Consider the following 11,879-nt stretch of genomic DNA (forward strand, 5'->3'; position numbering starts at 1 on the left):
TGAGGTTTCATCACATTTTTTTTGTTTATACATACTGTAAGATATAGCGAGTAAAAATTTTGTTATTTTGTTTCTGTACATTGAAAACTGAATGTTACGTTAATTATATATTAAAACTTCGAATTTGGATTTTTAAAAACAAAAATTACAATTAAAAGATATGTTTATTAAGCAACGTTAGAACAAAGAATGCATTATGAAAAGAAATACAGTTTTTCTTATCTTCTGTGTTTCCGCGAAGTCATCACATTTGTTATATGCTGTCAGCTGTTACTTCATATGTAACTCGTTTTAAATACAACCCTCGTCCCATTTCAGTTGGCTCCAATTAAAAAAATTACTAATTATTACTTTTTCAGCTATTAAAAACCGGCAAATTGTTTCGTTTTGAGCACTTTATATTCTCTATAAACATTCTAGATACTTTTACAGAAGTTACAAGTCTTAACATATGTTATAATTACAAACCAAAAAAAAACAAATGTAATCAGAAAGGCTTAAATATTAAACATACTTTTAAAATTTAACATTGTGTAACATCCCCTTTATGTTTAATAACAGCCGTAATTCTTTGAGGCATGGTGTTTATTAAATTCTGGCAGTATTCGGGAGTAAAATCATCCCAAATTTCTTGTAGTCTTTCTTTTAATTCCATGACAGTTCTAGCTGGATTTGCACGCAACTGCTTTTTCATTTCTTGCCAAAGTGTTTCTATTGGTGATAAATCTGGACTACTTGAAACCCACTCTAAAAGTGGAGTATTGTTGTCTGAGAATCATTTTAAAGCATGCTGCTCCGTCTTGCTGAAAAATAAAGGCTTCCCAACGGTTAAAGTTACTTCTCTTGTTGGTAACTGATTCTTCTAAAATATCCAGGTACTTTTCAGTATTGACAATTCCGTTTATGAAATGCAGTTTTCCCACTCCTCTTGCAGATATCGAGCCCCACACCATCACAGGTGCCGGAAATTTTACTTTCCGTTTCAAACAATCTGGATGAAAAGCTTCATTTTTTTGTCGAATAATAACTCTGAAAAATAAAAGAAAATTTAAATTAAGAAAAATATGTATTAAATTAAGGTGTAACAAAATTCACCGTGTATGTCCGAAATCCTAATTTTTGAGTCTCTCTGTGACATGTGGATCTTGAAACCCGCATTACTCCAAAGTACACTTAATTAACCATAGTTAGCACGTCTGTTTTGTTGACTTATTCTTTTTAACGCTCGTTTTTCTTTGTCTGTGAATTTCGATTTTCTTACGTACCGGTGTTTAGGGACAATCGAACCATTTGCTTTATACAAGCGAACTATATTTCGAACACTGTATTTTGACATGTTTACAACTTTCGCGATTTCTGAGTTCTTTTTTCCATTTTTGAATAAGTTTATTATGATTAATCGAATTTTTTCATTAATAACTTTTCCTCTACCCATTTTAAAAATTATACTCACCTTATTACTTCAAAACTCTATCTGTCACTTTTTGTGAAAATATGACTTACACAGCCTATTTTATTATTTGCGTATTTTAGACCTAATGAAACTTTGAACACAATTTTGGAAACAATGAACCCTTGTATATGCATAAAAAATTATTATCAATAAGACCTATCTATTTCCATCATATTAAATAACATTCAAAATATTTGACAATATTCATCCAAAACCTATTTTAGACGTTAAACTAAAAGTTTAAAACATTTTACTAACACCTACCTTTTGGCATTTTAAAGTTTAATAATTTCGAATTTTTCTAAGTGGTTCAACTGAAATGGGACGGAGCTCGTATATTCATATTAGTTGGCATCTATTATTTTTATATCTAAATTTAAATTCTTACCGGAATTATTCATAAATTTTTACTGATTTGTAAACAAGTCTTAAACCGTGTGCGATCACTGACGAACAAAAAGTTCACGCGCCCACTGAAAGGTTCAGTAAGGCATGTAGTTCATTGTATATGTTATATATGTCCACTTTATATTTGACATAGAATAAAAGGTTGGAAACCAACGTCTTTTTTTAGTTTAGTTTTAGAAAAGTGTAAACACTTTCAGCAGAGATACTTTACAAACTTTTTCTTCAGCCTTACATTTAGAGGTGATAGGAGTATGTAAAATGGGCTAGTTTTCTCTGCACCAATGCTGTTTCCTGACCCTACTATCCCATTTCCCAAACCGGAAATGTCTGAACAGTGCACGAAAAGATCTTGTTCAAACAATTTGGAAATTTTTCACTTTCTATCTCTCTGCACACAATTGTTAGTTCCAACTTCAAAATTTTTTTTTCTCAATCTAGGTCCAAGCAACTCAGTTTTTTTGTTAACGAAATTAATTTGTTTTTTATTACAATATTCGCATCAACCGTATACTATTTATTAGCAATTCAATTTTTTTACAATACAAGTTGAATATTAGTATTTTATCTACAGATATTCGTTAAATTAAGTTTATGATCGAGATCTGTCTGAGGTAATTTTTGAGGTTAGTTATACTGTATTTAGGACCTAAAATTTCAGATATTGTTCTGAGTGGTAGATATGATGATGATCTTTCTGCGTTATAAGATTGACACTCTGCGATTACGTGTTTTATAGTCAATTTGCAATTGCAGTTGTCACATTAGGTTCAGGTTTATCATCAAATAAGTAACTATGGGCTAGACGTTTATGGCCTAGATGGAGTCGCGATAGAAAAACTTCATTTCTACCTTTTTAGTTTTTATCTGCTGAAAAATTGCTAGTGAGGTGAATTTTTCAATACACCTTTATTATGATGTTGTAATGAAGATGTGAAAAATCGACAACGATGTCGTGCCGGCTAAAAAAGTTATTATGGTCAAAAGGTCACGAAAATCAGTTTTTCTCAAATATCTCGGAGGTCAATAGCGGTTATTATAAAAATTGTTCCTAGTAAAATTATCAACAAAAAGTGTTTATTGCATTGTTTTTACAATCAACTGTTTTCGGAGTAGAGCGCTAGTTTCCTCACCACCTACGAGGTAGAATGCAAGGCGCGTTTTTTTTAAATGGTTTCCCTCGTAGGCATAATCCATGACATTCAATAAAAGTTTTTCTTATTCAATAAATAATTTTGTATTGGAATTGAGTAAAATACGAAAAAAAAAAATTTCAGTGTATAATTTTTTCCATTATTGATATCTTCAGTTTTTCTATCAGTAACAGTTGCTGACAAAATGTCAAGATTTACTTCTTCATCATTTACATCATGTGTTTAAGCATGACTGGCCGCGGCAATGTCCACAAACCTTTGAACTCCTCAATCAAATTTTTTTGCATCCACAACCTTTCTTACAATTACAAAAGAGTGTGTTCAGTAGATCAATGGGTGCTGGTGATAATAAATTCATTATTGACTGTAGTATTTGAAATATACTTGATAAACATGCTGTTGAGATGGCGAGGAAGTAGGTGATAAGAAAGAAACTTTCACAGCTGTACTTTGTCTTGTTAGAACAGTGAAGCTACAGTATCTAATAATCCATCAATTGTTTTGAATTTGGATAGTAGAAAACATATTGCAGCATTGACAATGTCATACCCAGAGCAATGTTCTTGTTGAAATATTTCAGAAAAATTGTTTAAATCGGGTAATTTCTCAAACATCTTCAAAGATTTTCAATTTTCTTCTCTCAAAAAGTTGTATCACATCCGGTCATGGCATGTAGAAACAAAATCCATTTCTTGCATTGTGGATACCTGTTAAGACAATCAGTCGAGTATATTTTTGTTTCAACATTGTTTTTTCTGATTGAAAAAAATTGATGTACTTATCAAGTGTTTGTGTGCATGTATCACTCATTATGAAAACTGTTTAAGAGCAGAAAACGAACTAAAATAACGTGTTCAAAACCCAAGGAAGAATTTTTAACTGAACTAAACACAATCCGTGGCCGAATTAGCTAAGGCAGCTTTACAAAAACTTTGTGGCCTCTTTAAACCCAAAAAGCTGTATACCTTGCATCAGCTTCTAATCCTCTACAAGGCCCATATTCGTCCATCTTTGGAATATTGCTCGCACATTTAGAGTTCGGTTCCCAAGCATACCCTGGGGAAGTACGACTCAATATAGAAGAGAGCAATTCGAATTATATGCGATCCAGAGTTGACCAGAAACTTGGACAGCTTAGAGCGTAGAAGATCGCTGACCTGACTCTGTCTTACCAATGCTACCACGGCATATGCTCTTCTGAGCCATTCAACATAATCCCACCTAGGGCAGAATCTGCAAGACCTACTCGACAGGCAGACGTGGCTCATGAACGCAGAGTTCGTCTGCAGACGCCCAATACTTCAATGTATCGGGACTCCTTTCTTTGGACAAGCGCAAGCCTGTGAAATCAGCTACCAAGGCACGTCTTTCCTGAGCACTACAACCTACAGAAGTTGAAGATCAATATCCACAGGCATCTCCACACGCCAAGTACCACTCAAACTACTCGTGTGTAATAGGGTTTATTTTCTTGTGCTTAATTTTTACGTAAAAAGTGAGGTTAGTTGAATAATAATCTACATACCCCAAAACAAAGTCAATTTTCAAAAATATTTTTGAACTATATGACATAGTAGGTTATTCAGTTTTAATGTGAATATCATAAGAACTTGCTTTGAACTTTTAAACAATATGTATGTATTAAAGCAGTTAATAAAATAAAATCTAGTAATAATGTAGTGAAAAATTCATGCCTAAAAGGGTAGGAAGATATAGAAGACTAATTATTTTGAGTCAATAAAACCATCAGATGAACCACTGCTATAGAAACATCATACATTCTGAAAAAATAAACAACGATTAGTCAAAAATCAGAGCATAGCAGAATGGAAAGAAAAATCTAGTCTATGATTGTACAATGCCTGCCTAAGAGTCAATCCACTTCATTCAGTAAAAGTTTTTCATACTAAGGTTTCAAAGTCTAGAACAACAGTGGGTAATATCTGTCCTTTACTTCCTTATCTTCCAGTTTACAAGATTCCATTTCTATAAACTAAATTGATACAAACTGAAATAACATTTTTAAATATTATAATATTTTTACCCTTTATGTACAACATTATAATATAACATATTTTAACAATAAATAACACAAGCTTCAACAAACTGAACAATCACCAAAATTATTATTACAAAATATCTCATGGCTTGAATGGTATTAAGAGGATTATATCTTTGCTTTATGGAATTTCAAAATTTGAATATAAAATCAAATGAAATAAAAAAAACTGAAGTCATCATTATTAAAGTTGTAAGATTTTTTTTAATTATTAAAACAGTTATTATATGATTTGATAATGAATTTTGAATCTACTGTTGATTAAAATATTAAACTGTTGAATTATTATGATATATATATATATATATATATATATATATATATATATATATATATATATATATATATATATATATATATATATATATATATATATATATAATTATTTATTTCAATACCACAAACATTGATTCATTGTTTCCATAGTAAAAAACGAAACAAACATGTTACACAAAATTTGTGCAATTGACACAAAATTAATCATATTTATGAAAAGTAGTAAGTTCAATTAAATACACTTTTACTACTTAGATTGAAAGAAAATAAATATTTCAACACGATGAGATTTTTTTGCCAACCCCATTAAAATAAAATTCAAATAAACAATAACAATAACTTTTTACATCAGACTGCATTCGGAATTGGCCTGCCCTGGATTAGGAAAATTTAGTGGATTGCCTTGAGGGTCAAAACTAAATGGAGTTTCTAAATCTCCCACTAACTCAGAAGGAGGCTGTCCATAATCTTGCAGCTAAAATATACAAAATTTGTTTAAAATACTACATATTTATAAAACAAAGTCATTTTACATGTCTATCTATTCCCGATAAACTCAAAAATAACTGAACTTTTATAATTATATTGCTGTTTAGTTCCTTGAAGATATAACTACACATTACATGATTGCTTTTTTTATGGATCTACAAAATGTCTGTGATGGTATATAGGATAGCTTATTATTATATCCATTATACCTTTTAAAACCATGGTTATATACAATGTGGCTATTGAAAATCTATTTAGATATATACAGATCATCATTATTTTAAGTAAATATGTTAGCTATCCACTGGCCAGACTCTTTCAAAATAACAAAAAGTCTACCATTACATAAAAACGGTAAAGTAGACTCTCCAGAAAACTACAGACCGCTATTTTACAAACAATAAACATTAAAAAAAATCTGAAAGATAATGTGTTTTAATTGTGATACTGTTCAAGCTCTCACACTGTATTTCTCACTTTATGTTACTTCACAGATATGATATGATTCAATTGCACCAATATCTAAGAAACATCACATTTTATTAGCAACTGTTTTTTTCGTAAATAGGTTGCTATTGCATAAAATTGGCATAAGTTGCAAGACATTTTCCCTATTTCATACAGTATAAGACAATTGGCATATAAGAGCTTTCATATTTAGAAAATTCGGGCACAACGCAAAAACAAAAATATTTTTTTCAACAAAAAATAATTACACACCTAATAAAATTTGTTATTTCAAAAATCACAAAGGTACATTTTCTGTTTCATTAAAACTCTTCCTCCATAGTCGATTAATATCCCTGCTATTAATATGACACTGTACAAATTTAAAAAATTCAAAATTCGTAATACCCTGATTAGAGAAGAATTTGCCTGTAGACTTGATAACTTTCCACAATTTTACTTCATGTATACAGATGCATCCAAACCCACTGACAGCGTAGACACAGCAGTGAATGTAGAAAACAACACAAAACAATTTAAACTATCTGAAGCAAGCAGCATCTGTACTGGAGAATTATACGTTAATCTGCAAGCACTCATTTGAATAAAAACAAAATAAAATCAAAGATAACACACAATGACAGACTCAATTCATACGATTATTCAACTTTATTTCAATCAACCAATAGCACTCCAAAATTAAGTCTAATTATCACAGTCATAATAAATGAAAAATTGTGCGGGAATACTTTGGGAGCCTTGCCATATTGGCCTATGAGAAAACAAAGAAGCTGACCACAATGTTTGACAAGCAGTGATTAGTGAGTGAAGTGCAAACAGTAGTATACAAAGATATAAAATCACGACTTAAATTAAAAGTGTAAAAACTGTGGCAAACATTGAAACTGTCACAATCAATCAGTGAAAGATCACTCCAATTTAAATTAATTAGGTAACAAATAGGCCACACTAAGCTAACCCACAGCTATTTAATTACCAAAAGTTAACCCTCAAAATGTGAACTGTGCAAGACACAAATCACTTAAAAACACCTAATAACTGACTGCATAAAATTTCAACAATCAATATCCAAAGTAGACAAAATTCTTGTAATATTTAACAAGAGTAGATTGCATTTCCCACCCTCAGATATAGGAGGAGATCTCACAAAGTCGGGGTAGTCATAAAGATGACAATATATAACCAGTCTTAGTTAGATTATTAGAAATATATATCAATAAACAAATTATAAACTAAATTCAGTCCTTATCATTTTAACAAATAGGTCCTTCTATTAAAAGCAAAATATTTAAATGGCATTAACACAAATATAACCATTTATAATCCCTGTCGCTACTACAGTAGTAGATGCGACCTATTTGAAAAATAAAAAAAAAATCTGTTCCGCTATCCTGAAGATTGAAGAAACATATATGTAGATAGACATACATAATGTTATTTAAAAATTTTGTGCTACTAATGTGATAGAGATTTTAACGTTCATCTTCTTACTTTTTGCATAAGTGATAGTACTTTAGCAAACCTTTCAGACTTAACTTCAGTACTATCACCCTCCTGTTCTTTATTTAATTCTGTTAGCACCTCCTCCATGAGTTTTCTCTGGTTTTCATATCGTTCAATATCTTTTTTATCTAGTGTCTCTTTGTTTTTTTCTATATATTCTGGTAACTTTTGTACAAAATCTTCTAAGCTGGGTCCTAGTACTTCTTTGGAAAGTAAGCCTTGCATCATACCTACAATTTTAAATTAAATATCCCAATATTTGATAAAAGTTCAATTTTTCACCTTGCATAAATGGTAACAGATCATTTTCTTGACCAGTTCTTTGACTAGTAAACATCTTCATCAATTCTTCTTCATTCAAAGGAGCTTGTAGACCTTCAGCACCTGCGTTCAGAGATTGAATAGCTTGTGATATAGAAGCAGCAAAATCAGAAGAATTATCTGTGGCTTGTGTGGGGTTTTCAAGAACTTGTTGAGCAGCGTCTAAGGTAGAAAACAATTTAATTTGTAATATATGAATATCTATTAAATTATATTTTTGTTACTTATTCAATTTATGTAAATACCTACAAATATATTAAAATACTGTTTAAGTAGAGTTTAAAATAATTCATAAATATACTAACCAGCCATTTGCTGCAACTTTTGCTGAATAAACTCTGGTGTTACTTCTGTATTGGGATCTGCACTAGCTAAGAAATTTGCAAAATTTTCCTCGAACTGACTGGCAGCTTGCTGAATAAAGTCTTGAGACCATTCTTGACTATCTGTACTAGCGCTAATTGAAGCATTAGTATTTGATGTTGAAATTTCATCTCTTTTGGCTGTGTCTACTTTTGAAAAGTCCTCTAGAGCACCTAAATTGACAATTATTAGTAAATTATTAGTTCAGATTATGTAATCAACTGTACTGTCTAAAAGGTTGGATAATTCTTCATCTACATTAGGTTTCGGGATATCTTCCTTTTTGTCGGTCATTTTTTATTGTTAAGAGGAAATAATTTCCGCAAATAATTATTCCACTTTAATATTTTAAATAAAATTTCTGATGTAGCGAAATCTAGTTGAGCTTATAAATACTTTTATTTTCATTAGCTAACTTGAACGCTTTTATCTAAAACAAAAATTTGGAGAAACTGTAACTTATATTAAAAATATAGTGATTTAGTGGAAACTCCCAACCTCACTAAAAATTGAAGTCACATTTCCACCTGTCAATTTCACTATGCATTTGTTCCATTTCCATAGACCTATAATTTCGTCATTGTAAACATTATTTCCTGATAATTAGTTTTAGTTCTATGAACACTGATTTCTTGGGATTCAAATTAATAAATTTACTAATTTTAATAAACACTTAAGGATTACATTGCTATAAGTTTAGATTAAAGGTTGCAGGTCATAATGATAATTTCACTGAAATAAAAATTTTTATAACTAATAACAAACGAATTAAGTTTAAGATTAAATAATAAGCAGAATGATGTGATGGTTGTTACAGAGTTGTAGAAAGGTTAGGAATAGTAAAAAAGACGCCATTTATTTATCAACAAGAACTTATAATAAAAATAATAATGAAAATTTGAATCACACAATCTGTTTTCGTTTTTTTGTTTATTTTTTTAATGTAAATACATATTTAGAGTAAATGAATGAATTTTATAATTCTATATTGTAATTACTATCTCTTACCTCATCAACAAGGTGGTGAAATGTGTTGAACTAATGGGTTAAAATTATTTAAGAATGCTTGTAATAAAAGACACTGTATCTAGTTGAAGCTTTATTACATATCAATACTTTGGTTAAATTGAATAGTTTGATTCATGAATAGATAATTTCATACAGGTACGTTTGTGATCGTCTTCGAATTGATGTTGTTTAAAGTCTTCATATTTCTATAAAAAAATTGAATTTTCAGGGAAATATGGGAACGGGAAAGACACAGTAATGTATTAATTTGTAGTTCTCACTGAGAGACTTTGTAAAAGGGCACTATGTGGAAATACAAAAATTCGGATGAGTTTTAATTTATCTAGGCCTGATTAGGGGTAGTTTCTTCATTGTAGATATTGATTAAACTTTATTAGAAAAGCTAGAGCCGAAAAATTTAACGGTATTTCTAAAAAGGGTATATAATAAATATTATTTACTAACTAATGAAAGCCAAAAATAATTTATAAAATCTTTTTTCTTTTATTAGAATACTGAGAATTAAAAAAAGTACCGTAATGCTTTTCTTATTTATTTGAACAATTTCTAACGGTGGGGTGAATTTATAATACTGTCTCTTACTTAATTATTTATACCCTTACATGAAACTTACTATTTATAATAATTAACTGTTCATTACTTATATAATTCATTTAAATCACTGGTTACTATTTACTATTTCGTTCACTATGACATTCAATTATATGCTGACTTTTCGTTGCTAAAAAGCACGTATCCATATCAGGAAGAAATTTTTCGAATTACTCTAGAAAGTAAACAAACAAATAAATAAAAAGGCTTTCCTAGAAATTGGTTAGGCTAGGTCATAAAAACAAACCACCCCTGTGGTAAAATCATATAAAAAAAATGTCGATTCGTCAGACTTCAAATTCTTCTATAATAACAAGACCGAGTTGGTAACAATAGAAAAGAATTTCTCATAGAATTTTATAAAAAGTATGCTTGTAGTATGCTGGTATGCTTCCATCCAAATTGTCCAATAAATTTTTGGACGATGTCTGCTTACAATTATGAAATAAACTTCTAAGCTGTATGATTTCTGGTCACAGATTGTTATCATCAATGGATTTTTGTAATTGATCTCAACCATGCTCTATGGTGTTCAGATCTGGTTGAAGACGGTAGAAGAAGAAAACCTTGATTTTCTATTTCTTTTAAAACCACCCTACCTCGATGCGATCTTGCATTATTTATCATCAATCAAAATGAATTGGGGGCCTATAGCGGTATGAAATCGAGGCAGTAGGTCACCCCACTTGATCCTTATATGGCTGTTCTGTCCAGTTTCTCTTCATTACACCAGTGTTGGTGTTCCAATACCCAATCTTTGTTTCCTATACGCAGATGTCAATGGTAATCCTTGAAAGTCGCCAGGATCTTAAATTAGCATTACGAATTGTTGTATTATTACAAAAAAGGTCATAATTTTTCTATTTTTACGAGTGTTGAAAAAAATTGCAATAGATGTCGCTATTTGTATCAACACTTAAGCCAAGAATATTTAAGAAAGTTTGTTAAATTGGGTTAGGTGATACTGTAACTGATGCTATAACTCCGAAATTATAGCATTTAGGTATAGAGAATTTTACATGAAAAATAATCAGTATTTCTGAAGGATTTCTAAAAACACAAAATATATAGGGTAACTAATTTGAAATAACAAAGTTCAATATTTTTCCCGTAAAAAATAAAAATCTGACAACAATGTAGATACCACCATAATATCGGCCGTATAGCAAGGCTCTTCCGCACAAAAATTTATAAAAATCGTACTAGCCGTTTCCGAGATAATTGAGGCGTTCTATACATGAAACTGAATGCGAATGAAGTTGTTTAATATGACAGGTATGTGAGTAGGTAATCAGATTTTATTTGAATGAAATTTGTAGAACTGCAACTTGATGAACACTACCTCACTTTACACTAGAAGCTTGAGCTTTGCCGCAGAGCATACCCTTGTATGTTTTGTGATGTCACCTACCTGTTTACCGAAATCTGAAGGAAATGTGACGAGAATTCAGAAATTAATGACGAATGGCACATTGACATTGACAGTAATAACACATTTTTATTACACTAGCGTCACCATCGGTAGGTGGGAGAACTAAATTTGTGTTGCCGAGTTCACATACCTAACCTTCTTTTTGGTATGTACTGTGAGCTTTGCCACTATTTTATCAGTTCCACTTTTATGTATGTAATAAAATCCGACCTTTAAAGTCCTTCAATTTCTGCTTATTGAAATTTTGCTTATTAAGCACCGATAATACAAAATAATTTGATAAATTTGTTTTTTTTGGGACATTTTTTAATAAGACAGAAATTGGTCGAAACGTCA

General features: G+C 30.5%; 1 protein-coding gene across 2 annotated transcripts; it reads right to left on the bottom strand.

Annotated features, from left to right (window-relative positions):
• Positions 1-5,447: 5,447 nt before the first annotated feature.
• Positions 5,448-10,281, bottom strand: LOC130447395 (peroxisomal biogenesis factor 19). 2 transcript variants are annotated; one of them, XM_056784189.1, is made up of 6 exons: positions 8,990-9,132; positions 8,719-8,921; positions 8,434-8,664; positions 8,090-8,290; positions 7,796-8,037; positions 5,461-5,822 (listed from the first exon to the last, which is right to left on the bottom strand). In XM_056784189.1, exons 2-6 carry the CDS (start codon positions 8,783-8,785, stop codon positions 5,691-5,693), a joined length of 873 nt encoding a protein of 290 aa, XP_056640167.1. In that variant the 5' UTR covers positions 8,786-8,921; positions 8,990-9,132; the 3' UTR covers positions 5,461-5,690. The 2 variants fall into 2 exon arrangements, with proteins under 2 accessions (XP_056640168.1, XP_056640167.1); XM_056784190.1 differs by having other exon boundaries at positions 5,448-5,822; positions 8,719-10,281.
• Between the last annotated feature and the right edge of the window lie 1,598 nt (positions 10,282-11,879).

Source organism: Diorhabda sublineata, chromosome 8 (assembly GCF_026230105.1).
Source record: "Diorhabda sublineata isolate icDioSubl1.1 chromosome 8, icDioSubl1.1, whole genome shotgun sequence".
In the NCBI taxonomy this organism is placed as follows: domain Eukaryota; kingdom Metazoa; phylum Arthropoda; class Insecta; order Coleoptera; family Chrysomelidae; genus Diorhabda; species Diorhabda sublineata.